Source organism: Staurois parvus, unplaced genomic scaffold (assembly GCF_062004578.1).
Source record: "Staurois parvus isolate SC_StPar_1 unplaced genomic scaffold, SC_StPar_1.0 ptg000715l, whole genome shotgun sequence".
Lineage (NCBI taxonomy): Eukaryota > Metazoa > Chordata > Amphibia > Anura > Ranidae > Staurois > Staurois parvus.
Genome location: NW_028318511.1, coordinates 11,327,602 through 11,353,961, shown reverse-complemented (window position 1 = coordinate 11,353,961; position 26,360 = coordinate 11,327,602). Strand labels below are relative to the sequence as shown.

The 26,360-nt window shown below is 43.2% G+C and overlaps 1 protein-coding gene across 2 annotated transcripts in view; it reads right to left on the bottom strand.

The window, feature by feature from the left end:
• The window catches only part of LOC149445686 (sulfotransferase 1 family member D1-like), a 108,106-nt gene that overhangs the window by 13,370 nt on the left and 68,376 nt on the right, over positions 1-26,360 (bottom strand). For both annotated transcript variants that reach the window (XM_089653604.1, XM_089653605.1), the window contains exons 2-7: positions 23,146-23,285; positions 18,333-18,458; positions 18,111-18,208; positions 8,240-8,366; positions 8,065-8,159; positions 1,189-1,369 (exon numbers count right to left, since the gene is read on the bottom strand). In XM_089653604.1, the coding sequence (XP_089509730.1) occupies positions 1,189-1,369; positions 8,065-8,159; positions 8,240-8,366; positions 18,111-18,208; positions 18,333-18,458; positions 23,146-23,284 (766 nt within the window). In that variant the 5' untranslated portion in view covers position 23,285. The remainder of the gene's footprint in view (positions 1-1,188; positions 1,370-8,064; positions 8,160-8,239; positions 8,367-18,110; positions 18,209-18,332; positions 18,459-23,145; positions 23,286-26,360) is intronic.

The following is a 26,360-nucleotide window of genomic DNA, read 5'->3' as shown; positions in this document are numbered from 1 at the left end:
GATTTTGAACTGGAATAGGGGTGGGGGTGTACAGGATGCCCAAGGGTACTGATAAACTGAGGACAACTTGCTGGAACTATACGCAAGTCTTCTCTGCAGGACAATCTCTGTTGGAGAGCTAGTCATCATTTCCTTAGTGTACCACCCCAGACCCAAGATGAACGTCTCCTCTTCACCCAGCTTTCTGGAGGTATCCCTGAACAGGGATACATTTCTTGTCACTTTAAGAGTTGAATGGTTACTGGTAGGTGGGTAATCTGGTTTTCCACCAGAGTGCTGGTGGGTGTAGGTGGTGTAGGTGTACTCACTCAGATCATCTCCTGTACCGTTTGTGGATTGATGGCTGGTACCAGGCCTATCAGCTGGGCCGCTCCTTCCCTACCATACAGGTTGTCCTCTCTCAGGGGGCTGGTGAGCTATGAGCTTTCTTCCATTCCAGCTCCAGGCCTGCAGGTAGGCCCCATCCCACTGGGCCTCCTCGCAGCCTCCTTCCTTCAGCCTCACATCTTCCACCCAAACTCTCCCTCCAACTCTCCTGCAACTGAGCAGGGTCCAGGGTGTCCAGCCCCTTGCCAGCCTCCTGTTGGGAATGGGCTAGGACTCCTCAAGAGTGCAGCCAGCCACTCCTCAGATCCACTCATTGCTTGTAAAGCCTTCCTCCAAAAGCCCTAGAGCAGGGGGAAATGCCAGAACGGCTGGCTTGCAGAGACTCTCAGCCCTGATCACAATTTGACCCCTCTCTGGCTAATACACCTGGGCTGCTGCTCAGCCCCTGTCTAACCACTGGAGCTCAGCTCCCCCTACCTAAACTAGGAGGGTGCTACATTTGGGAAGTGTGTTGAATGCTGACCATGAGATTCAGAACCTACCAGACTGTGATTATCTTTTTTTTTTCAGGTAACTGCTTTATGGGATTCTGTCACTGCTCCAAAAAAAGGACAAAACCATTAAGGTAACAGGTCTGGCAAAGCAGATTAGGAAAAAAATAGAATAATGAGATAGGAAAATGCTTATGGATTCTTTGGAGGCTAATAGGAAAGAAGCCAGTAAAAAGCCTTTCATACTTCAGAGTTTTCTAACAGCAAAAATTTTGGAACGGTTAAACTATGAGTAAATATTGTGCCATGTCTTTTAAAGGGACTACTTTTCTCATTCTACTGTACAGTATAGTAAAAAAAAAAGCATTACCTTTTCTCATGAAGGTAGTAGTGGTCTGGTCAAGTATTTCATTTGGAAATGTTTTGTAATTGACCATATCATTGTTTTTCATTTCTTCAAATGAGGTGTGGTAAACAATCTTCTCAACAATATCTTCTCTCAAATCTATGTCAAGGAAATGTAACATTTTTCTGATTTCTTTCCTGGGATTCTGTTAAAAAAATCTATTTGTAAGTAATGTTCTATATCATAATTATGTATTAAGCATCTTTCAAGGTGTACCATAATGTTTTTCTTAGAGCAGAGAAGTTCATTAAAGTTTCATCTTTTCTTCTCTAAGTAGCACATACAGCCAATCTGCATCCAATACTTAAAGTGAAGTTTCACTCAAAAGCGGAAGCTCCGCTTATTTGCCTCCTCCCCCCCTCCACTGCAATATTTGGCACCTTTTGGGGGAAGGGGAGAGCAGATCAGGGGCAGACTGACAACTCATGGGACCCCCGGGTAATAGTGGATCATGGGGCCCCTGTGTCCTTGCCCAAACTCAAAAAAGCCTATGAAAAAGGTACCAGGGGCATCTCATGGGGCCCCCTACTGACCCCCGGCCCTCGGGCAGTGCCCGAGTTTCCAAATGGTAAGTCTGGCCCTGGAGCGGATACTTGGTTTTGAAAGGTACCTGCTCCCACTTCCGGCTCAGTTCGCCACGGTCAAGTGAGCCAGAAGTTTGGCTCCCTCCCGTAGTCTCCTGGGAACTTTCACAGGTCCCAGCAGACTGCCGGACCAATTAGGAAGCGCAGCGCGACTCGCGCATGCGCAGTAGGCAAGCTTTCACAGCCTGGTGCCCACAGTAGAGATGCCGGTGCCATGGAGGAGAGAAGGGGAGAAGGGACGCCGCGGGTGAGAACATCGCTGGACTCCGGGACAGGTAAGTGTGTGTTTATTAAAAGTCAAAAGCTACTGTACAGTTTTTGCAGTTGCTGACTTTTAATAAAAACAAAAAGAGTTGGGACTCCACTTTAATGATATAAAGGCATAACTGAATTGTAGCAGGCAGTTTCTCACTAACCCTACTCCCATTGTTGTGTAGAAAGCCATATGCAGCACAACTTTGCGTATATTACTACACTCGACTAACCCAGTTTTGCAAAAAGCAATTCATTTGCGGCCCATTGTTTCCACAAATTCTTTCATTCTTCATTTTACACCTGTCTCTGACAATTACCTCCTTCCTTTACAAATATGGAGCTGTTAGATTCAAACTTAAGCCATGGCAAAACAAAACAAAAACACATTTTCAGTACATCTCTCCAACATATGCACGTTTACCCATGTTTTGTCCCTTTAAAGCAGTGGTTCTCAACCTGTGGGTCGCGACCCCTTTGTGGGTCGAACGACCCTTTCACAGGGGTCGCCTAAGACCATCAGAAAACACATATTTCCGATGTGTAAAGAGCAGCTACTGTGTAGAAAGCAGCTGCTGTGTTAAAAGCAGCTACTGTGTTGAAAGCAGCAGTATTGGAGGTAAAACGACACTCATGAATTATAATTACTGGGTAAATAATTTTATGGTTGGGGATCACCACAACATGAGGAACTGTATTAAAGGGTCACGGCATTAGGAAGGTTGAGAACCACTGCTTTAAAGTAAAGTACCTGTTGATCTCCCAGAAATGCATTCCGCTCTTAAGTTTTGTTGTGGGCTGACAACACACAGCAATTTTGTGTACTGAAGGTTGCCCTTCCAGCATGTTTTGCTGAATAACTCAGCCACTCCCACTCTCAGATCTTTACAATATAAAGGCTGATTTTTCTGTAGTCCAAGATAAGAACTAGGAGGGCTTTAGAGGACACAAGACAGCTAAAAGGAGAATTTCATTGTTAAATCACAACAAGCAGACAAATGAAAGGACAAACAGATGCCTGCTTAAGCTCTCCATACATGGATCTAAATTCAGCTGGTTCAGCATGTACCGGCCAAATTTCAATTCATGCGTGGACAGTTTGGTTGAACAGAAGTCGATCTACCTATCAAATTCTGTTCAACCAGCCTTATAGAAAATTTTCAGTGGACCAGTGCTGCATGCTTTAGTCTCTCCACTGTTCAAATACAAAGACATCCACCTTAAGTGTGAGGATGGGGGAATGGGGTCTTTTTTCTTTTCTTTTTTTTTTGTTCAACCAGACTCGTGCATGGGCTGCCTTATCTCCTTTGGTGCATCTACTGGCACCACATCTATAAAGGGAGTAGGCAATGTACAGTTTTGTAAGCAAATTGGTGGCAGGGTACATACAAACAAAGTGGCACAAACTTCAGCAAGCTGAGGGGGAGAGGCTGCATCAAATGCACACAACTTGACAAATATTTTGCCAATGCTGTGCCAGTCATACAGATTTCTAATGGAAACTACAAGCGGTTATTTCAATGTACATTATGCAGGCATTGTCTACTGGTATTACATTCAGAAATTCACCTCCACCTCCAGCCATTTCAATCTCTCAGAAAACCACCTCCAGCCATTTCAATCTCTGATGTTTTCATCCCATTTGTAAATACACCTGGTTTTCTCAATTAAGTCATCTATATTTAGCAGCGCGACATGTCAGATACCAAGTGCATAGAGAGCATTCCCACTGCATCAGGCCTCTCCAGGTCACAATCCACTAACAGTGTGACTCCCTCATCTGCCTTTTCCAGGAAAGAGGTCTCCACAGTTATGCTAGAATTTATTGGCCAAAGTGCAACTATGGTTGTTGAATCAGGACACAGGGGCTATGAACATACTTGCAAAATAGATGCCTCTAAGCCTTCTGTTGTGGAGGCTCTGTCTGTTAAAGAGTGGTACAAATTCTTGCCGGCTGGTTTATTTCCTGAGGAGCTGCAAGCAGCTCCCATAGCTCCCAGAATTAAAGATACCAAATTGGTTCTGGCTGATTTACTGCATGCCAACTTAAAAGAGAAGTATGGGGTTTATAAAAAAAAAAAAAAGATTTCCCTATGTGAATGCAGCATCAGTCCGATGCTGCATCTGTGCCCCGTTGCCTCTACACTGAGATCTTCTGAGCCAAGGAGTTTTTGCCCTTGTTCCTAAAGCAGAAAGATTACAAGGTTCTTTCTCTAAAATGTTCACTGTTCTAGAAGGGGACATTTAACCCATTTCAAATTGAAGGCTTTAAATGTCTTTGTTTGAATTCAAATATTTTGCATGAAATCCATTCCAGGCTTATCCCCTGTTCACATTCCAGGTGTGGAGAATTTTCAGACAGGCTACATCAGTCAGAAGCACCTGGACACCAGAGACTGGTCCTGTGTCACAAATGGAGGTGCCAGGTGTGGACCTCCTGGCCTACAGGTTAAAGAATAAACTGAACAGTTTTCTCTCCAGATACAGAGATCCTCTGGTGGAAGCAATGGTTGCTCTAGTGGCTCCACGGCCTTTCACCCTCTGGTGGAGATGAACCAAGCCAGGACCTGAACTGTGATTGTGGAGTATAGAGCCTGATCTGGCCTGGAGCAGTATGTGAAATATTTCACATAGGGTTTACATCCACTTTAGGATAATCAAATGATCATATAAAATCTGCATTAATTTATCCTGTAATATTCACCCATTATGTATTTACTGCTTATGGAACAAGCTATTGAGGGAAAGATTATTCAAAAGTTGTCCAGCATTGTCTTTTTTCTATGGGTATGTTTACAGTTTAGAATTTATCCTATTCTGAAGCCTTTCTTCTTGCATACAACTAACAAAACATGATATAAGGAACCCTCTGTGTATTCACTGTAAACTGAAAGCAGTGTTTCCACATAACCAACTACTCATCATTTTGCCACTGGCTGAGACACTGACATTTTATTTCACTTGATCTTCCTTTGAGCATCACTGCCTTTAAGATCTACGTCCTACAGGATTTTAATATGCAATTGAACATATAGTATATGTTTTGGAAGCCCTTTATAATGAAAAGCACTGCACAAACTGTTGGAGCTATACAAAATTATGTATAATAATAATCATCCTTGACTAAACTCTAAGGAGCTGGACAGATAATCACAGAGAGGAATCTTTACAGCTGCGTTTTTGAGTAACATAGATTTATTCACCATTGTGAGACTGGATTCATACCTTGCATTTTGGCTTGATCTGTTTTCTATTGAATTCAATAGAAAGGCATCCAAACATATCTCAATACATGTGTTAGGACAAATGTCAATAGACGTTGATATGTTGTGATGTGTCAGTGTGGGTGAACCTTCAGTACAAGGTGCAACGTGCATTAAAATCACAGGACAAACAAAACAATCATTGACACAAGTCAAGCATTTTGATGCTTTTTTATTTCAATAGACCTGACCAGGTAATTTTTTGCGTTACGGCACTGCGTTACTTCAATTGGCAATAATGAGCTGCCTTTTTTTCCCACGAATTGAGATTTTTTTTGGTAGTATTTGGTTGTCTGTGCATTTTTTATTTTTTGCACTATATAAAAAAAAAAACAATTTTGAGAAAAAAAACTATATTTTTGACTTTTTGCTATTAAGCATGATTGCCCTGCCATTGACCTCACTGGCTGTGATTGACAGCAGCAGGAGCCAATGGCCCCCGTTGGTGTGTCTGAGCCAATGAGGAGGGAGACAGCCGAGAAAGCCTAGGCTTTTGTGCACATCGCTAGATCGAGATCAGGTAAGTATAAGAGGGTGCTGGGGGGGGGGGTGAGCTCCTTGCAGAAGATATTTTACCCTAATGTAGAGAATGCATTAAGATTAAAAAAAAATAAACTCTGCCTTTAGAACCACATAAAAAAAATAAAGAAATGGCCCTAAACATTTTTATATTGCTTTTGCTTATTTCTGTTTTGTAATATCTTTTCTGTAAATATTTCTTTTTTTTTTCATTTAGAGATGATTCATGTGTGGTGCGGATTGAAGCTCAGGTTTCACAGCTAATTGACACAGTAGTTGTTCAACGCTTCATGTCAGGTTTACATCAGGTTCAGGATAGGATTAGCTCTCAGTATTATCCTGTTTACACATATGCGGTTTAGAAATGGTTCTGATAGATATCAATAACCTGTAATCCACACCTGAACCAGACCGCACCGCTCAGAAATCGGACAGGACTCTTTTTCAAACCGCACTGAATCCGCACTGCCAGTGCACCGGACATATATGTGAACAGGCACCCTAGGAAGCAATGTTTTTTCACATGTCATGCGGATTGGATGCGGTTCAAACTACATCCAATCCGCATGTATGTGAACCAGCAATAAACCAAATTTTAAAAAAACATTAAGCTGAATCTCTGAATGTTCCAACTAGAAATTAAAGATCTCTCCTCCAGTGAAGAAGCTGGATGTGGCAACGAGCGAAACAGACATTTTATGGAGGTCAGAACCAGGGGCGGACTGACAACTCATGGGGCCCCCAGGCAATAGGGGATCATGGGGCCCCTGTGTCCTTGCCCAAACTCAAAAAAGCCTATGAAAAAGGTACCAGGGGCATCCCACGGGGCCCCCTACTGACCCCGGGCCCTTGGCAGTGCCCGAGTTTCCAAATGGTCAGTCCACCCCTGGTCAGAACTACCACAGAGGATGCTGTAAACTGTGCATGTTTCTGTTAAACCGTGGTGGCAGCTGTGTGTGTAAAGGGTTAACTGCTCAATTAATCTGCCTTAATGACAATCACTCTCAGTCTGCTGATGCTTACAATGTTGTGTCCTGGGCTGGAAAAATTTATGTAAAGAGTGAGTGTACGTCACAGCCGTATTAAAGACACCCTGTTTCCAGACCATTCATATTACCAACAATCTTTTTAGGAGATTAAAGTAGTTCTAAAGCCTAAGATTTTTTTAATGTTAATGCACTCTATGCATTAAGGTAAAAAAACTTCTGTGCTGCAGGATCCCCCCAGCTCCCCTTATACTTACCTGAGCCCGATCCAGCGATGTGCACAAGAGCAGCAGCTTTTACCACTCTCTCCTTGATTACTGGGCAGACTGATAGAAGAAGGAGCCAGGGGCGATCCACCTGATCTGTGTCAATTTACACAGACCAGGTGGCTCGGGAGCGTGCCCACATGAGTGCTTTCTAGGGGGGCACTTGCTGCAGAGAAGTAGCCTGGAGTGTTGGTGGGGGAACCCAGAAGAGGAGGAATGGGGCTGCTCTGTCCAAAACCATTGCACAGAGCAGGTAAGTATAACATGTTTATTATTTTAATTTAAACAAAAAAAAACCTGAAGCTTTAATGTTACTTTAAACATTCATTTAATATATTTTAAGCATATCATTTGCCTGTTAAAAGCTCCTTTGTGTAGACCTCTAAAAGCCCTGAGACTGCTGTGGGATGCTGCCATCTTGGATGGTATGTCATTAGCCCCAGTTGACTCAGAGCTGTCACTCAGTTGATGCTCTGTAGTTCCCTTTATTCCTTCCCAGCTTATACATAAAATGTTATGTGTAGAGGTTGAGGGAAGGAGTGGGAAAGCTGCGCAACACAGTCACTAGACACCAAAAGAGAAGAGGGCTGCAACAAGCAATAAGGAAAGAAACTGTGCTAGGTAATTGAAACTTCCTGAATTGTCAAATCCCTTGAACGTTCAGAGGCACATTGGAAGTCTAAAAAAAAAAATTCATGAAAAAATGATACTGCAAGAAAACATTTATTATAGTGTACTTGATTTTTCTATGCATTTACCTGCAATTATTTAAGTTGTTGTGAGGGTCTCTTCAAAAGACAACAAAGATTGGTGGCGTGGTCAGCCAAGCATTAAAAATTTTATTTTACAGAAAGTGTTATTTACAATTTCATTGAGGTAGCTAATAGAGTCACTAGTTTAGGACAACGCATTTGGCAATATTGGGCTGTTTATGGCCTAAATTAACATACTAAAGTAATTAAATATTTACCTCTTTCAAGTCTTCATAGAAGAGATAAAGGATATTATGGTCATATCTTTTTTCCCACCAGCCTTTAACATGATCATGCCAGGAACCGTAGCTCACTAAAATAAAAATTGTGCAAGTTTAAGAATGTTTAGTGTATAATATGAATTTTGTATTTGAGTTGTCTTTGTGCTTTTACCATATCCTTTCATGTAACTATCCAAGAATGTATCCCACGGTCCAGGATCAGGCAAAACTTTCACCATGGTGTGGAAGAAGTAGTAGGAAACAGCCACATCCTTTGCATTTCTGGCGACGTATATCACCTAGGTTAAAGATATTTAAAATGCGTCTTGTATATACAACTAAATTGTTTGCAGTTCTAAAGACAGTTGCAGTAAGTGTTACCTTCTCCTTATAGAAGGCCTCTCCACTCGTGCACTGAAAGAGTTAAATGTTCCTTTAGTCTAGGGGTGGCAAGATAAGGTTTAATACTTACCCTATTCCTGAGTCTGGCAGGCTCCCTCAATCCATGCAACCTGTCCAGCACTTCCACCTCTCTAACATACTCTCAGTCACAATTGCATGCTGTTAAATCTAAATCCATATTTCAATTTCCTCAGGAATTTTAATCACTATTCTCAGTTGACCATAGATGGTTTGAATCCCGGCCAGTTCAGCAGGGACTGGCCAAGATTCGAACTATTGATGGGCAGGAAATTCCTTTGTTGTACGACTTGGGTACAACCAGCTTGTTAGATTTTCGATGTGATTATTTCCACTGGCTATAGCCGCTAGCAATAACTACTGTGTTCTCCTGGCAGGGACACCCCCTTTCTCCTCTCCCCTGGGGCTGTATGAGTGCTGCCGGCACTGGGGAGCAACAGTTCATTGAGGGAACCATGAATGCTAACATGTACTGTGACATACTGTAGCAGAGCATGATCCCCTCCCTTTGGAGACTGGAGCGCAGGGCAGTATTCCAACATGATAACAACCCCAAACACACCTTCAAGACAACCACTGCCTTGCTAAAGAAGCTGAGGGTAGAGGTGATGGACTGGCTAAGCATGTATCCAGACCTAAACCCTATTGAGCATCTGTGGGGCATCCTCAAACAGAAGGTGGAGGAGCGCAAGGTCTCTAACATCCACCAGCTCCATGATGTTGTCATGGAGAAGTGGAAGAGGACTCCAGTGGCAACCTTTGAAGCTCTGGTGAACTCCATGCCCAAGAGGGTTAAGGCAGTGCTGGAAAACAATGGTAGCCACACAAAATATTGACACTTTGTTGCCAGCGGTTTAGACATTAATGGCTGTGTGTTGAGTTATTTTGAGGGGACAGCAAATTTACACTGTTATACAAGCTGTACATTCACTACTTTACATTGTAGCAAAGTGTTATTTCTTCAGTGTTGTCATATGAAAAGATATAGTAAAATATTTACATAAACGTGAGGGATGTACTCACTTCTGTGAAATACTGTATATACACACACTATATTGCCAAAAGTATTGGGACAACCCTCCAAACATTGGATTCAGGTGTTCTAATCACCTCCATGGCCACAGGTGTATAAAATCAAGCACCTAGGCATGCAGACTGCTTCTACAAACATTTGGGAAAGAATGGGTCACTCTCAGGAGCTCAGTGAATTCCAGCGTGGTACCGTGATAGGTTGCCACCTGTGCAATAACTCCATCCGTGAAATTTCCTTGCTATTAAATATTCCATGGTCAGCTGTTAGTGGTATTATACCAAAGTGGAATCAACTGGGAACAACTGCAACTGATCCATGAAGTGGTAGGCCACGTAAAATGACAAAGCAGGGTCCACGCATGCTGAAGCGCACAGTGCTTCAATAGACCTCCAAACATCATGTGGCCTTCAGATAAACACAACAATAGTGTGTAGAGAGCTCCATGGAATGGGTTTCCATGGCCGAGCAACTGCATCCAAGTCTACATCACCAAGTGCAATGCAAAGCGTTGGATACAGTGGTGTAAAGCACGCCGCCACTGGACTCTAGAGCAGTAGAGATGTGTTCTCTGGAGTGATGGATCACCCTTCTCTGTCTGGAAATCCAATGGACGTGTCTGGGTTTGGCGGTTGCCAGGAGAACAGTACTTTCCTGTCTGCATTGTGCCAAGTGTAAAGTTTGGAGGAGGGGGGATTATGGTGGGGGGTTGTTTTTCAGGGCTTGGGCTTGGCCTCTTAGTTCCAGTGAAGGAAACTTTTAAGGTATCAGCATACTAAGACATTTTGGACAATTTCATGCTTATAACTTTGTGGGAATAGTTTGGGGATTGCCCTTTTCCTGTTCCAACATGACTGCGCACCAGTGCACAAAGCATAAAGACATCCATAAAGACATGGATGAGCAAGTTTGGGGTGGAGGAACTTGACTGGTCTGCACAGAGTCCTGACCTAAAATGATAGAACAACTTTGGGATGAATTGGAGCAAAGACTGTGAGCCAGGCCTCCTTGTCTGACATCAGTGTTTGATCTCACAAATGCGTTTCTTGAAGAATGGTCAACATTCCCATAGACACTCCCCTAAACCTTGCTAGCTGCAAATGGTGGGCCAACTCAATATAGAACGCTACTGACTAAGACTGGGATGCCATTAAAGTTCATATGAGTGTAAAGGCAGGCGTCCCAGTACTTTTGGCAATATAGTGTATATACAGTGCTCAGCATAAATAAGTACAACCCCTTTGAAAACTAAGATTTTAATTAATATCTCAATGAACACAAGAACAATTTCCAAAAGTTTGACAAAACTGAGTTTTATAGAACATCTGTTTAGCTCATTACATGAAAGTAAGGTTAATAATATAACTTAGATTACAAAATCTTCAATTTTACTCAAATTAGTTAATGCAAAAATGAATACACCCCACAACAAAACTACTACATCTAGTATTTTGTATGACCTCCATGATTTGGACAGCACCAAGTCTTCTAGGAATGGAATGAACAAGTTTGCGACATATTGCAACTTTTATCTTTTTCCATTCTTCAAGAACTACCTCTTTTAGAGTCCGGATGCTGGATGGAGAGTGATGCTCACCTTGTCTTTTCAGAATTCCCCATAGGCGGTCGATTGGATTCAGATCAGGAGATATACTTGGCCACTGAATCACTTTCTATCACGTACCTGGTGATGGAGGCCAATGGAGAGAGGGCTTCCCTTGCGGCTAAGTTCCGGACTCCCCTGAGAGTGGGACAGTGGGAGTCAGGCCCAAAGTTGCACAGGTCGCCTGTAGGAGTGCTGATTGGTGGTCCACTCAGAAGCACAGCTGGTGCACAGAGATAGGTCTGCAGGCAGGAGGTGCCTGTGCATGGTATGCAAGCCCTTCCGGGATTTAGATGTTTACTGGGTAGTCGGTTCAAGCCAATGTCAGGTACCCGGTGGGAATCAGAGCACACATAATCAGATGGGATAGCTGAGGTCATACACAGAGTAGCAACACAGAGAGTATCCGTAAGCCAAGCCGAGGTCAGATCAGGGGTAAATCAGAGTAGACAGGTCCAGGAGCAAGCTGAGTCAGTATCAGGGTGTGACGGAAGCGTAGGCAGGACAGAACACACATGGAGGATCATAAACACACAAAGCTTTATTGAACTATGGAAGGCACTCAATCAGGGTAGGAAGGTAGCGTCCAGGTACCCAAAAAAGGGGAAGAGAAGGGAGGAGCCCAAAATACTTGTAATCCAGCCCACGATAGGGCAATTTGGGTAGCGATGGCCCGAGCAAGTTTTAATCCAAGCAGGCAGTTCCGGCAAAGGCAATAGGGGGGTTCCAGGGAGCAATCCAGGCATAAAAGGTATGAGTGTTCAATGGGGACAGTCCAGGCAGGGTAATAGGGGGATTCACGGACAGTCCAGGCAGGGACAATAAGGGGATCCACGGGCAGTCCAGGCAGGGAAAATAGGGGGATTCACGGACAGTCCAGACAGGGAAAATAGGGGGATTCACGGACAGTCCAGACAAGGAAAATAGGGTATGTGCACTCACGGTTTAGGCAGGAGTCACCTCTGGCACACACAGTGGATAGCAGGCGAACATACTCCTTGGCACCCAGCAGACAGCAGGCAAAGTACTCCTTGGCTCACAGCGGATAGCAGGTAAAGTACTCCTTGGCACACACAGCGGATAGCAGGCAAAGGTACTCCTTGGCACCCAGCGGATATCAGATAAAGTACTTCTTGGCACACACGGTGGATAGCAGATAAAGTACTCCTTGGCACACACAGCAGATAGCGGGCAACCCTAGCCCCAGGGATCAGCAGAGTGCTCAGCAGGGTCTGTCCTCAGCTCAGACCTTCACAGCTGTTCTCTCTCTCTTGCAGGGGACCAACAATGAGTTGGGTCCTGCTCCGGTCTTTTTATGCCAGAGCAGGACGCTTCCTGGTTGCTCTGGCAATGGCCTGCCCTGTGTCGGGTTGCTGGGGCAACGAGGCATGCCCCCCTCACTCTGGCCATGCTCAGGGAGCGCGGCCTTTGTTTCCGGCAGGGCACCAAGTGCGGGAAGCTTCGGGGCCGCGCAGCGGACAAGGAGGGGGGCGTGCGGAGACACCCCGGTGGCCTGCATGTGAAGAATCCATGTTCAAGCATAGCGGGGTGTCCGACTCCTTGGCGGCTTCGCTGAGGAGAGGTGCTAACCGCACCACAGGGGGCGTTTCCTTCCATCCTACACAGCCTTTGATGTAGGCTTGTGCAGGACATTAGGAATCTGCAAGGGGAAAGGAGGGGGGAGGATGAAAGGGGAGAGCGAGAGGGAAGCCCTGACAGGAGGGGAGGGGGGAGGAAGAAATTCAGAGCGAGGGGGGAGACCATGACACAGGGAATCACAGGTCACAATCACAGGAAACAGAAACCAGGCACGGGGAGCTAGAGATCATCCAGCAACTTGAGAAATTGATGAGCCTCCTTATAAAGGTCGCCTGGCACCAAACTGAGGCTGATGCGTGCTTCTGCGGCCATGCAGGGTACTGGCAGAAATGTCAGATTTTCCAGAACTTCTGCCGTGGACAGGACCCTGACAGTGCCCCCCCTAAAGGGCAGCCTCCGGATGCCCACCTGGGCCATCTTTTCAGGATACCTGGAACAAAATTCTTGGAGAAGCCTGGGGGCATGTACATTGTCCTTTGGTTCCCAGGAACTTTCTTCAGGTGGGTACCCCTTCCATCTGACCAGGTGCTGGATTTGTCTTCCCCACCTTCTGCAGTCCAGAATTGCTTCAACCTCGTATTCCGTCTCCTCCCCAACTGTTATCGGCAGAGGAGCTGGTTCTATTCTCACTGAAAAAGGATCAGGAACTGCTGGCTTGAGTGGGGAGACGTGGAAAACTGGATGGATTTTGTATGATTCCAGAAGGAAGCTCAAATGCCACTGGATTGATTTCCCTCTTGATCCGGAAAGGGCCAATGTACCTTGGACCCAACTTACATGACGGGCACGGGAGTTTTAGATTGGCATCAGACCATCTCCCAGGGACAATCAGGATTGGGCAGGGGCCTCAGCAACCCCCAGGCCTTGGCTTTGTCTCCCTTGTTCTGCTGACACACCAGCAGTGAGCCCTTTCCTGACAAGAAGTTTCTCATGACTGGCGGACAGCTAATATTGTACCTATCTACAAGAAGGGCAGCAAGGTAGAAGCTGGCAATTACAGGCCAGTGAGTTTAACATCAGTTGTAGCCAAGTTAATGGAATCACTCTTGAAAAGAAGGATCATTGATCACTTAAAAACACACAACTTGCTGGATCCACAGCAGCATGGCTTTACTAAACATACAGTGAGGAACAGATGTATTTGAACACTCTACGATTTTGCAAGTTCTCCCACTTAGAAATCATGGAGGGGTCTGAAAATCACATTGTAGGTGCATTCCCACTCTGAAAGACAGAATTTAAAAAAAAATTCAGGAAATCACATTGTATGATATTTAAAGAATTTATTTGTCTTGCACTGCTGAACATAAGTATTTGAACACCTAAGAAACAGCAAGAATTCTGGCTCTCAAAGACCTGTTACTGTGCCTTTAAAAAGTCCACCTCTACTCCACTCATTAATCTAACTTAGTAGCACCTGTGTGAGCTCTTTAAAGACACCTGTCCACCCCACAGTCAGTCAGACGCCAACTACTACCATGGGCAAGACCAAAGAGCTGTCAAAAGACACCAAAGACAAAATTGTGGACCTCCACAAGGCTGGAAAGGGCTACGGGGCAATTGCCAAGCAGCTTGGTGAAAATAGATCAACAGTTGGAGCAATTGTTAGAAAATGGAAGAGGCTAAAGACGACTGTCAGTCTCCCTCGGACTGGGGCTCCATGCAAGATCTCACCTCGTGGGGTATCACTGATGATAAGAAAGGTGAGGAATCAGCCCAGAACTACAAGGGAGGAGCTGGTCAATGACATTTAGAGAGCTGGGACCACAGTTTCAAAGGTCACTATCGGTACAACACTACGCCGTCATGGTTTCAAATCATGCATTGCACGGAAGGTTCCCCTGCTCAAGTCATCACATGTCCAGGCCCGTCTGAAGTTTGCCAATGACCATCTGGATGATCCACAGGAGGCATGGGAGAAAGTCATGTGGTCAGATGAGACCAAAGTAGAACTTTTTGGTCTAAACTTCACTCGTCGTGTTTGGAGAAAAAAGAAGGATGAGTTGCATCCCAAGAACACCATCCCTACTGTGAAGCATGAGGGTGGTAACATCATGCTTTGGGGGTGCTTTTCTGCAAAGGAGACAGGACGACTGCACTGTATTAAGGAGAGGATGAATGGGGCCATTTGTTGTGAGATTTTGAGCAACAACCTCCTTCCCTCAGTCAGAGCATTGAAGATGGGTCATGGCTGGGTCTTCCAACATGACAACGACCCGAAGCACACAGCCAGGATAACCAAGGAGTGGCTCTGTAAGAAGCATATCAAGGTTCTGGAGGGGCCTAGCCAGTCTCCAGACCTAAATCCAGTAGAACATCTTTGGAGGGAGCTGAAACTCTGTGTTGCTCAGCGACAGCCCCGAAACCTGACAGATCTAGAGATCTGTGTGGAGGAGTGGGCCAAAATCCCTGTTCCAGTGTGTGCAATCCTGGTCAAGAACTACAGGAAATGTTTGACCTCTGTAATTGCAAACAAACAAAATTTGCACACACACTGCTCAGCATAAATGAGTACACCTCAACAGATTTGTCAGGAAATCTTTCCTTTCCTTGCAGAATCAACATTTTCTATGGGACATTACACTGCTACTATGAAACACTCCCACAAATGTGGGCTGTTGATTGTAAACAAGATTTTTTAATTTGCACACACAAAAAAGTATTTTCCTAACAAATTCATTCAAGACCATGTTGTAAAAATGAATACACCCCAATGAAAGTCTTAGGAGCAAAGCTATATTTTAGACAACGAAATCCAAATTAACAAGACTAGAACGACAGGTGAGTCTAACTTTTCATTAAACAGGTGTCCAGCAGTCAGTTGATTATAAAAGGACATTCCTTAACAAAGAAAACAACTTCCCATTTCATGCTGTCAGCAATGGCACCACATGGAAGAGAAATGTAACAAGGCCTGAGAAAGAAAATAATTTTTTTACACAAGAAAGATGAAGGCTACAAGAAGATCAGTAAAACTTTACTTTTCAGTCAAAATACTGTAGCAAAAGTGATACAAAAATGTATCAAAGATGGATTAAGTTATTCCAAGTTAACACCTCCACAGGAGTGTCTTATGATGAGAAAGGTTGAAGAAAGTTGCCATGCAAGTTCACTGCAGTTAGCGAAAGAAGTAGAAAGCCAAAACGGGGTGATTGTTTTCCTTGACACAATACGGCGTACACTGCAGAGGAATGGCATGCATGAGTGTCGTCCATGAAGGAAGCCTCTCCTAAAGCATATGCACAAAAAAGCCCACTTAGAATTTTCCAGGGCCCATGCTGAAAAAGAAGACTACTGGGACTCTGTACTCTGGAGTGATGAGACCAAAATAAATATTCTTGGAACTGATGGCTTCAAAACCGTATGGCATCACAAAGGTGAGGAGTACAAAGAAAAAACGGTGCCTACAGTGAAACTTGGTGGTGGCAGTGTCCTTTTGTAGGGCTGCATGAGTGCAGCTGGTGTCAGGGAGCTGCATTTCTTTGATGGTATCATGAATTCACAGATGTACTACTCTATATTGAAAGAGAAGATGCTACCATCACTCCGTGCACTTTTTCCAACATGACAATGATCCAAAACACACATCTAAGGCCACTGTTGAATTTCTGAAGAAGAACAGGGTGAAAGTGATTCAGTGGCCAAGTAGATCTCCTGATCTGAACCCAACTGAACACATATGGGGCATTCTGAAGCGACAAGTTGAGCATCACTCTCCATCCAGCATCCAGGCTCTAAAAGAGGTCATTCTTGAAGAATGGAAAAAGATACTGTAGATGTTGCAATATGTCACCAACTTATTCATTCCATGCCTAGAAGACTTGGTGCTATCCTTACAAATCATGGAGGTTATACAAAATACTAGATGTGGTGGTTTTTTGTTGTGAGGTGTATTCATTTTTGCATCAACTAATTTGAATAAAATGGAAGATTTTGTAATATAAGTTATACTATTAGCCTTATTTTCATGTAATGATCTAAACAAATGTTCTATAAAGCTCAGTTTTGTGAAAATTTTGGAAATTGTTCTTGTGTTCATTGAGATATTAATTAAAATCTTACTTTTCAAAAGGGGTGTACTCATTTATGTTGAGCACTGTATATGTAAGTGATATAACAAAAGGTTTGTTGGGTAAGGTATGTCTTTTTGCTGATGACACAAAGGTGTGTAATAGGGTTGATATCCCTGGAGGTGTCTGCAAGATGAAACATGATTTGGCATTGATGGAAGATTGGTCAAAAAGTGGAAATTGCAGTTCAATTTTTCTAAATGTAAAATAATGCACCTAGGGAAAAATAATTTCTCAAGAGTACAACATTGGGGGTACAGTGTTGGCCAGCAGTTCAGAGGAAAAAGAACTGGAAGGTGCTTATTTCAGATGATTGCATAATGAGCAAACAGTTTGGCCAGGCTGTGGGGAACGCAAATAGAATTCTAGGATGCATCACTAGATGGGTCACCAGCAGGAGGAAGGAGGTCCTGATTCCCCTATATAGATCTTTAGTTAGACCTCATTTAGAATACTGTGTCCAGTTCTGGAGACCTCACTTACAAAAAAATATTGATAGGATAGAACAAGTCCAGAGACGGGTAAAAAAATTGTGAAAGGTCTGGGGGATAAAACATATCAAGAGCGACTTTAGCGACTTAACATGTATAGTTTGGAGGAAAGAAGGGAAAGGGGAGACATGATTGAAACCTTTAAAAACATCACGGGGTGAATAAGGTTCAGGAGGGCAGTATTTTCAACATGAAACCAAAATCAAGAACACGGGGACATGACCTTAAACTAACTGGAGTAAAGTTCAAAACTAATCTCAGAAAGTATTATTACTGAATATAATATATTCAGTATATTACAGAGTACTGCCATCCCAGTGGGGTGGCACTCAGCCCATGGGCCTTGGATCTTTTCAGCTGTTCGTCTGTGCTACCAGAGCTACCCTGGACTTTGCTGTGAGAGATGTTGTTTATAAGGATGATCACACATAGCTGTGTTCTGTTCTGCTTTACTGAGGTAGTAATTCTCAACGTGACTCTGTTACTATAGAGTCTTATACAGACTATGCTATACAACCATATTACCCTCATTGAGCCACAGATACATTGCTGTGGAGTGTTCATGTTTGTGCAGCTTTCACAATCTGTTTTATCTGTATTATTTTGTAATGTATGCATGCTCTTTGCAATTTTTACCCTGTTTACTGTTTTACTGATTTAACTTTTCACCTGCAAATTACAGTTACTCCTTCTCTGATTATTTGGCCTATTACCCATTCTGTTACACAGGCAAGTCCATATTGTAAATGACAGGCTCTAGAAGCAATTAGGATACGCTATAATTTGGGGTAACTTTATTGTACATATGTATTCAGTGGAACTGAAGCTACCTTTGATTTTTTATCCCAGAAGGATTCTGGCATCAGTTGAATAGGGAGATGTGTTTTCACACGTCTAGGAGATGGTGTGCGTTTAAGTATTTCTACACCTGAGAAATCAAACAAAATAGAAAATCGACATGTTTTACCAAATTTGCCTATGTATACATTATGCCATATTTTGTGACAATTCAACAAAGATTTCATTATTTTTATAAACATTTAATTTATTACCTGTAGGCATGTCAGGAATTCTAAATTCTAAGTAAGGTACTCGATTATATATGGTGTCTCGTCGACATTTTTCATGATTTCCTCCACAGTATATCATGTCTACAATTTCACTCACCCAAGTAGTCCCTAGTGAGAACATCAAATAAAAAAAAATGACTACAGGCAAGAAAAATTACATTATCACGTTTTGTTCTCATATAAAGTTATCAGGTGATGGACTAATGTGCTTTATTTTCTAGGCAACTTCTTTGAATGCACCCATGATTGCTTTTGTGCAGTACTGCTGGTTAAGGTGGATTTTTAACCAGAACATTTCTTTTCAGTTGTGTGTATAATATGGAATGGTTATAACCACTGCTAGATGATTTTTGCTTGTTTCTCTTGCAGTGATTTTTTTCCACTTCCTGTTCCCGAAACAGGAAATCAGAAGAAATTTCTCCAACATGAGGGGAAGCCCCTTCTTGAACAGTTGGAACTGGTGTGTCACTGGAAGATTCACCTCACTTCCTGTCCTGATAACAACTGTAAACTGTATACTTGATTTCTCACTGCTTTCTGTCTGGAAGACAGTGGTCACTGAGACAAATAGAGGTGGTGAATCACCCTAGTGAAAATGGCAAAAACCCAATCAAGGTAATCTGAACCTCAACCCTTTCCCCACTCTACTCAAGAAAAAATGTTAACAATTAGAGATGTAGGCAGCAAGATTTATAACTTCTCCTGTAAAAGCTAAATTTGGCCCTAACTCCTCCTGGCTATTGAGCTCCCATATTGTTTTTTTTTAACCGATAGGCCAGTAATGAAACGGGTGGATGCATGTCTGACATTTGCATGGAGATTTTTATGTCATCTGAGCTGCCTACTGTATTTCTGTGGATCCTCTTGGATGTTCTGGCATGCAGTTTTCACCAATGGCAAAAAATTGCAATACTTCAAAATTGTAGTAACACACAGTGCTCAGTAACCACAACATACACATAAAATGTACAAACAAAATTTAAAACAATGTCATAGCTCCAATGACATAGCTGTCATAGCTACACTTGTATGTAAATGAAATGCGTTGACATCATAAGGTGTCAGGTGACGCCACATCTTTACGCCCTCTAGCCTAATCATGATGCCGATGGATCAACGTGGAGGGAGGAACAATTGGTAAACTATGGCCCTGAAACTTCACTGCGACTAGCAGATGCTAGCCATATAAAGCACTGACATTGGGACGTCTGTGGAGCGGCAAGACTGTTCCTTTATATTACCCTGAACAGCATTGGGACTACAAAGGAATTCATTTACCAGATTGCACAGACCTGCCCATTCATCGGTTAGGTGGATGATGATTGCTTTAGCTCCTGGGACATACTCATATTGTCAGTGAGCTTACATATACTATACTCTTGCTACAGACCTGGCTCCATTTACCAGATGGATATTGAGGCAGAGGTTCTGTGCTCTTTATGTTACATGCTGGCGATGAACTTGCCGTCTTGTTCTGGATATCTATTGCTGTATTAATGGGCAACCGTTATCCCAGCATTTGTTGAACTGCTTTGTATTAACGCAGTTGGTACCATCAATGTGACTATACTGTTCGTGTCCAGGTGCGGACTGACCATTTGGAAACTCGGGCACTGCCCGAGGGCCTGGAGTCAGTAGGGGCCCCATGAGATGCCCCTGGTACCTTTTTCATAGGCTTTTTTGAGTTTGGGCAAGGACACAGGGGCCCCATGATCCCCTATTGCCCAGGGGCCCCATGAGTTGTCAGTCCGCCCCTGTTCGTGTCAATCAGCAACCTTATTCCTTGATCTAATGTGCCTGTGATAATGTATTGCAATATATATGTGTAACGTACATGTGACATGATGTAACGTGCATGTGACATAAATGTACAGATTTGAGTAGATAAGATGTGATCAGTAGCAATATGTAATCGTAACTGTAGTGACATTCCATTTTTATTAAAAATGTATATTCAGTCAGAGGTACTCAGACACAGAGGCATCAATTAGCGGCTGAAAAGCCCGGCTTCCTGGATGTGACGCCTACAGTACTAAATAAGGTTTTGTCACCTTCTGGGGAAACCATTTTAGGAGGCAGGGGCTCCAGACATTTCGGCTTCATGACAGCAGGGAGCTAAGAGTATATCCATACATCAAAAGGGGTATGTTTCATCTCTCATAAAAGCTAAAATATTAGTTGCAGAGAGATGAACATACTCCCTTCTGTTTGGGCACTCTGTAGGCTACATCGGCACATAAAAGCCATATTTGTGGATTAGGTAGAAGGCCAGGAAAATGCAGGAAATGGCTAGGTGGCGCTGGATTGCGACAGTCGAATGGTGTTTGGTACTGTCGCGATCGGGCCGATGCACTGGTGTCGGAAATCCAATCCCCGACTTGGTCTTTCAAGCCGGTCTTAGTCCGATTGAACATGGGCAGGTCAACACCCAGAACATCCTGTGGGCAGGTACAGGGGCAGCCCCCATGGTCAATTGGCCGAGGACTAATGTCCCGCCTACGTCCATATCCCCATAAATGGAGTACCCGGGCATTGGAACATTTGTAATTTGTATGGAGCCGGTTCGATTTGACTGACGGATTGCTGACACTCTGGCTTGCTCCAGTTGCAGGATAGATCTTGGTAAAAGGTTTATTCTGTTTTATTCCCTTTTTATTTTATCGTGAATAGTCATTTTTGTGACTTCTTGTATTTTTTGTATTTCTGTAACTTTTTTATATTTTGTACATATTTTATGCACTGCCCACTTTCGGGAAATTAAAGCTTAAAATTAATTAGTGACTTCTGTGTATTTAAGCACATGCGCATATCTTCAGAGAGATTAGATTGGATTAGATTAGATTGGAGAGATTAGATTGGATTAGATTGTATCTTATTTTAGTGCCTTTAAAAGCTCGGTCAAGCTCATTGCCAATCTGTATGCAATTGCACTGTGTGTGGGCAGATTGCGTGCAGATTGTAAAAGGTAACCGATCGGCCAGACGGAGATCTGTATGTGTGGGGTGTCCCAGCGGACCGTTCTGCGGATAAACTGTTGGGTGGCGGCAGGCTACCTTTTGTCGAGTGTCTGGTGCGTTGGTGTGTGTGGACAGTGGAAGGGTGATTACCACCGGGGTTCAAGCTGTAGGGTAGCTGGAGGGACTCTAGAAGGGTGGGAAATTACTAAGCTGGTCCTCAACTCTAATCAGTGCACCAGATTGTATGTAAGATTTGTATCTGCCAGTGTGTGGTTGACCAGCTGGATTGGAGTGGAGTCTCCATTTGGTGGTGGCCAGAAGGTAGTGCGGGTTGTGGAAGGATATCACGGCTGATCTTATATACGGTTTTATATATTCAAAGTTGAGTCCCCTTTATTCCCTCGTACCCCCTGTCACGCATGTGCGCGCCTCGGTTAGCTAGTTGCTGTGGGCATGGCGTGTGGCGGATCTGTGACAATATGCATAACCGCTCTACAGATATTTTTACTATCTCATTAGTTTTCACCTGTTAGATTGCTAATAGTGACTCTGGGTTTGCCATTCAATAGTCTCAGTATTACTTTACCATTTAGGGACTAACCTCCCATTATGAGTACCACCAGTACTGTATCCATCTATTGCAAACAGGCCCTGGGGTCTTTATGTAAGTAGACCTTGTGGCAGTGGTGTCCCGAGGCAGGTGCGGGGGTGCGGCCCGCACCGGGTGACACCGACTGCACGGGGTAACACCGGACCCGCCCCATGAAAAGGTAAGTTGTAAAGCAAGCCGAGGATCGTCGGCTTTCTTTACAACTTACCTTTTCGTGGAGCGGGTCCGGTGTCACCCCGTATAGGTTGCATGCCGATGATCCCCGTAGGATGGATGTGATCTGCGGATTGGGGAGGATAATGAATTGGACTCCGATCCATTATGCTCAATCCGCAGATCCGAACCAATCTTGCGGGAATCGTCGGCATGCAACCTATACGGGGTGACACCGAAAAGGTAAGTTGTAAAGAAAGCCAATGATCCCCGCAGGATGGATAGGATCTGCGGATTGAGTATAATGGATCAGAGTCCAATCCATTATGCTCAATCCTCAGATCCGATCCATTCTGCGGGGATCATCGGAGGGGTTGTCACCAAGTGTTACCGCACCGGGTGACACCAACCCTGGGGACGCCTCTGCCTTGTGGTGCTGTATTTAAATATTATTGTTAGGTTCATATACCCCATTTTAAAACAGCTCTCTGTGGGGAAAACATACATACTGTACAGCATAATTGACATCCAGACATGTTGTGGTTACTGAGCACTATGTGTTACTACAATTTTGAAGTATTGCAATTTTTTGCCATGAATAAATAAATAAACATCTTTAAATCAAAAATTCTGATACAAGCCTTGTTTGCTGTCGGATTAACCACTTGTCTCATGGGGTGGGCTTTACCCACTCATGCGACTTTTTTGTTTTGTGTCTGATTGTGGTTTAGACAGCATCACTTATATAGTGATAAGGCAAGCAGTGTTCCTTCATACTTCCCTCCAACCCTTTTTGTTTTTCTTTAGTACAGTTTCACCAATGGTAACTTTCACCATATTCTCCGGAGGTTTGTAACAGGTATACTTTAAGGTGGAGCTAAAGTTTTGCTGTGACTCACTGTGAGCAGGACGGCTTTTTATTGCAGAAGAGACATACAATGTCTCAAAGAAGGTACAACAAATTATACCAGAATGCCACTGTTACTGAAGCAAAAGAAGCCCATAGGGTTGAACATGCTCAATTAACATGGTAATGATTATTAAATATCCATTGTAGAATGTAAAGAAAAATTACCAGCTTTAGGATAGGTTGCAATGATCACATCATCAGATCTAGCTTGGAATTCTTCCACTCGCTCCCAGTTTTCTGCACTTTCTGCTCCTATAGGGATCCCATGAACAAGAACAGTTTTCTTAAGGGTAGGAAGGTCCATTCTGTAAATTGTAGGTAATAAATAGAAAATGTTTTTTAAAATGCCTTTTCTTGTTTAATGTTGTCAATATCTGTTTCTGCCAAAGAAAATGTTAGTTATGTAAGCAGAAATTCATATAGCAAAGTTAACTTAAGCAGGTATGATATGTGGAGTTACGCAGACCAGCATTCAGAAAGAGAGGCATCTTCTCTCAGAAAGCCAAAACTCTCCTTCTCCCAGGGATCCTAGTTGTTGACTGCCCTGCTGCTCGACCTCCTGTGGTTGCAGCGATTCACCACTTTGAAAGCCCTACAGCTCTTATCTTTTCATACTGCGCTGTGTTGTTTAATTACCTGTAGACCTACAGGTGGGTATATCTTCAACGTTTGGAGAAGAAATCTGGAGATTGTAGTACTCCATCTTGGCTATGCCTTCAGTTTGTAAATAGTATTGTTAATAAAATACTGAAAGATGTGAGCTTAATGAACAATGCTCATCATGTAGCAAAGTGCCTATATACTCACTAGGCTCAGTTGCAGGTATGGGCCACTTAACTCCTTTGTTCCACAACTTCTTGGGTTCTTGGATATACCCAGAGAAGGTAAGTATCTGCTTCACTCCCTTAGTAGCTCAAAGAGGCCACTATTATTGAAGTAGAGGTAGCTGGACAAGTGATCTTCAGCATAATGAGCAGACGTCCACTGTCAGATCTGGCATGCAAACAACTAGCCTAGAGTCTAGTCACACAACTTCTCCATAAGACCCAGCTGCTGTGAGGCGCACCAACCAAGTTGCTACCACAGTACTCTAGTTCGAGTGGGGTGGCCTCCTTGTGTCCTTGGGCTTTGGATCCCTCACAGTGTTTGCCTGTGCTACAAATGCTACCATACACTTCATTGAGAGGGATGCTGTTAATGGGGATAAGTGCAGGTCACTGTTTGTGTTTTGCCATGGATCCTGACATCCTGACATAGCCCAGTGGATAATTAGTTCAGGTTCATGCCCCCGTTGTTGAGCCCTCTAAACTACCTTCCACTGGTGTGCCTAAAGACAAGGATGTGTAACCTTTTGTCCTAGAAGATGGAACCATACTCTTTAAGGGATAAGTTCACCTTAAAATAAATACATAAATGTGCTTTTTTTTAAACCTGCATTATTATTTTATTAGGAGCCTGTAAACCATTTCACCTGCAAGCAGCAGGTCATGGATGCAGTGTTAGGCTCCTGTAGACTGTCTTTGTAGCTGTCTGCCTGTACCTTCAATACGGGCAGGCAGTTGTTGAATGACAGGAAGATCAATGAACTACCAGAGCACTCATCAGCGCCCTGGTAGTTCATTGAGAGCTACAAACCTTCAGCTGCAAAGGATGATGGCATTTTTAGAGTACTGTGAATGAATAATGCAACCATATGGGCAAAACCCTGCATGGCTACGCTCTTTATGAATTGTGACAGCGGGTGTGGAAAGATCCCCCTGCTGTAGCAACAAGCCCACCTAAATATGGGTGTAGCATGTAACATGTTCACAAAAGTGAACTTATCTTTTAAGCAGGATGAATTTGAATGGTCTGCCAACTTGCTTGAGACAGCAGGTACAAGTGGGGTGGAGTGCAGCATTTACTCACTGTACTCAGATGGAGATGCAGGCCCCTTTAACTCCTTTTACCACAACTTCTTGAGTTTCTGGACACAGCCACAGAAAATAAATTTCTCTGAGAGGTCACACCTGATGAGGTGGAGGTAGCTGGGCATTTGATCTGCAGCCAGGGGAGAGTTGCTTCACTGTCAGGACTGGCTTGCAGGCAGCCAGGCAAAAGCCTAAAAGAATCAGAAATACTTCTAATGGACGGCGCCACTGAACCTATATAAGGTGCTTCACCAAACGGAGAAAACAGGGGGGAAGCAGCTGTCTCCTCTTTGGAAACCCAAAGCAATCTACTCAGTCAAAAATTATTAAACAGCATTCACTGACACTCTATTAATAAACTGATGTTGTAGATATACAGACTACACTAAAGTGCAAAAACTGTAAAAAAAATCTATAAAAAATACAAAAAGGAACACAGTGCTATATGCCAAACCCTGCTAAAATTGTCACATACTGATAATTTTAACATATCATAGAACATCCCCCATCATAATATAAAGCATACACATACCAATTTGTGTAAAAAATATAACAATTAATATATGTGCAAAAAAGTGCTATATGTGAAAATGTCATGCACTAATAAATTTGACACTTCATAGAACATCTCCCATCATACTACACAAATGTACCAATATGTGCAAAAATAAATATCCAATAATAATTATATGTGCAATACATATATGTATATAACTTAATAGTCCATGATGCATAAGAAAAAAAGTCCTTCAATCTAAATATATCTGTGTCTTTAATTCTTTGGGTTTCTTAAAAAACCACCACCACACTGTGTTTATCTACCACCAACCAAATTGAACAAACTCACCAGAGCTCCAGGCTGGTCAAATTATAAACCAGCTACTATGCATTGGCTCTGGGAGCAACGATCTACAGCGATGTCAATGCCTCTTATAAACTCTTAGCTGGACCCTCCTCATTTATACATGGAACCATATGAGAAGAAAGAAAAAGGGAACTTCATAGCATAACACCAATAAAAATGCTTTATTCTAATAAAATATCCACATCACGCTCAGATTACACAGTGTCATCACCAACACTGGTATGACCAGTATAAGTGAAAAAAGGGTAGACTCTGGTCGCTGTAATCACTGTGAGCTCACCCACATTATGACGTCACCTCTGAAAGCCCTATCCTACGCGTTTCATCATCCGACGTCCTCCAGGAGTAGAAGGACATGCGTCACCAACCATACTTCATTTATATTGCAATCAGTCAATACATAACTATATAAACAATTGAATTTTCCACATACTGTATGCATATCAAAATAGATCAATCTAAAATCTGTTTTATAATGTTTGACTTAAAAGCCTAAAAGAATGCAGCTTCACCTGGAAGACCCAGCTACAATAGGGAGTACCTCCCCAAAAGCTACAAGACTACTGCAGTTCCAGCAGGGTTGCTGTCTGTTCTCAGGCCTTGAA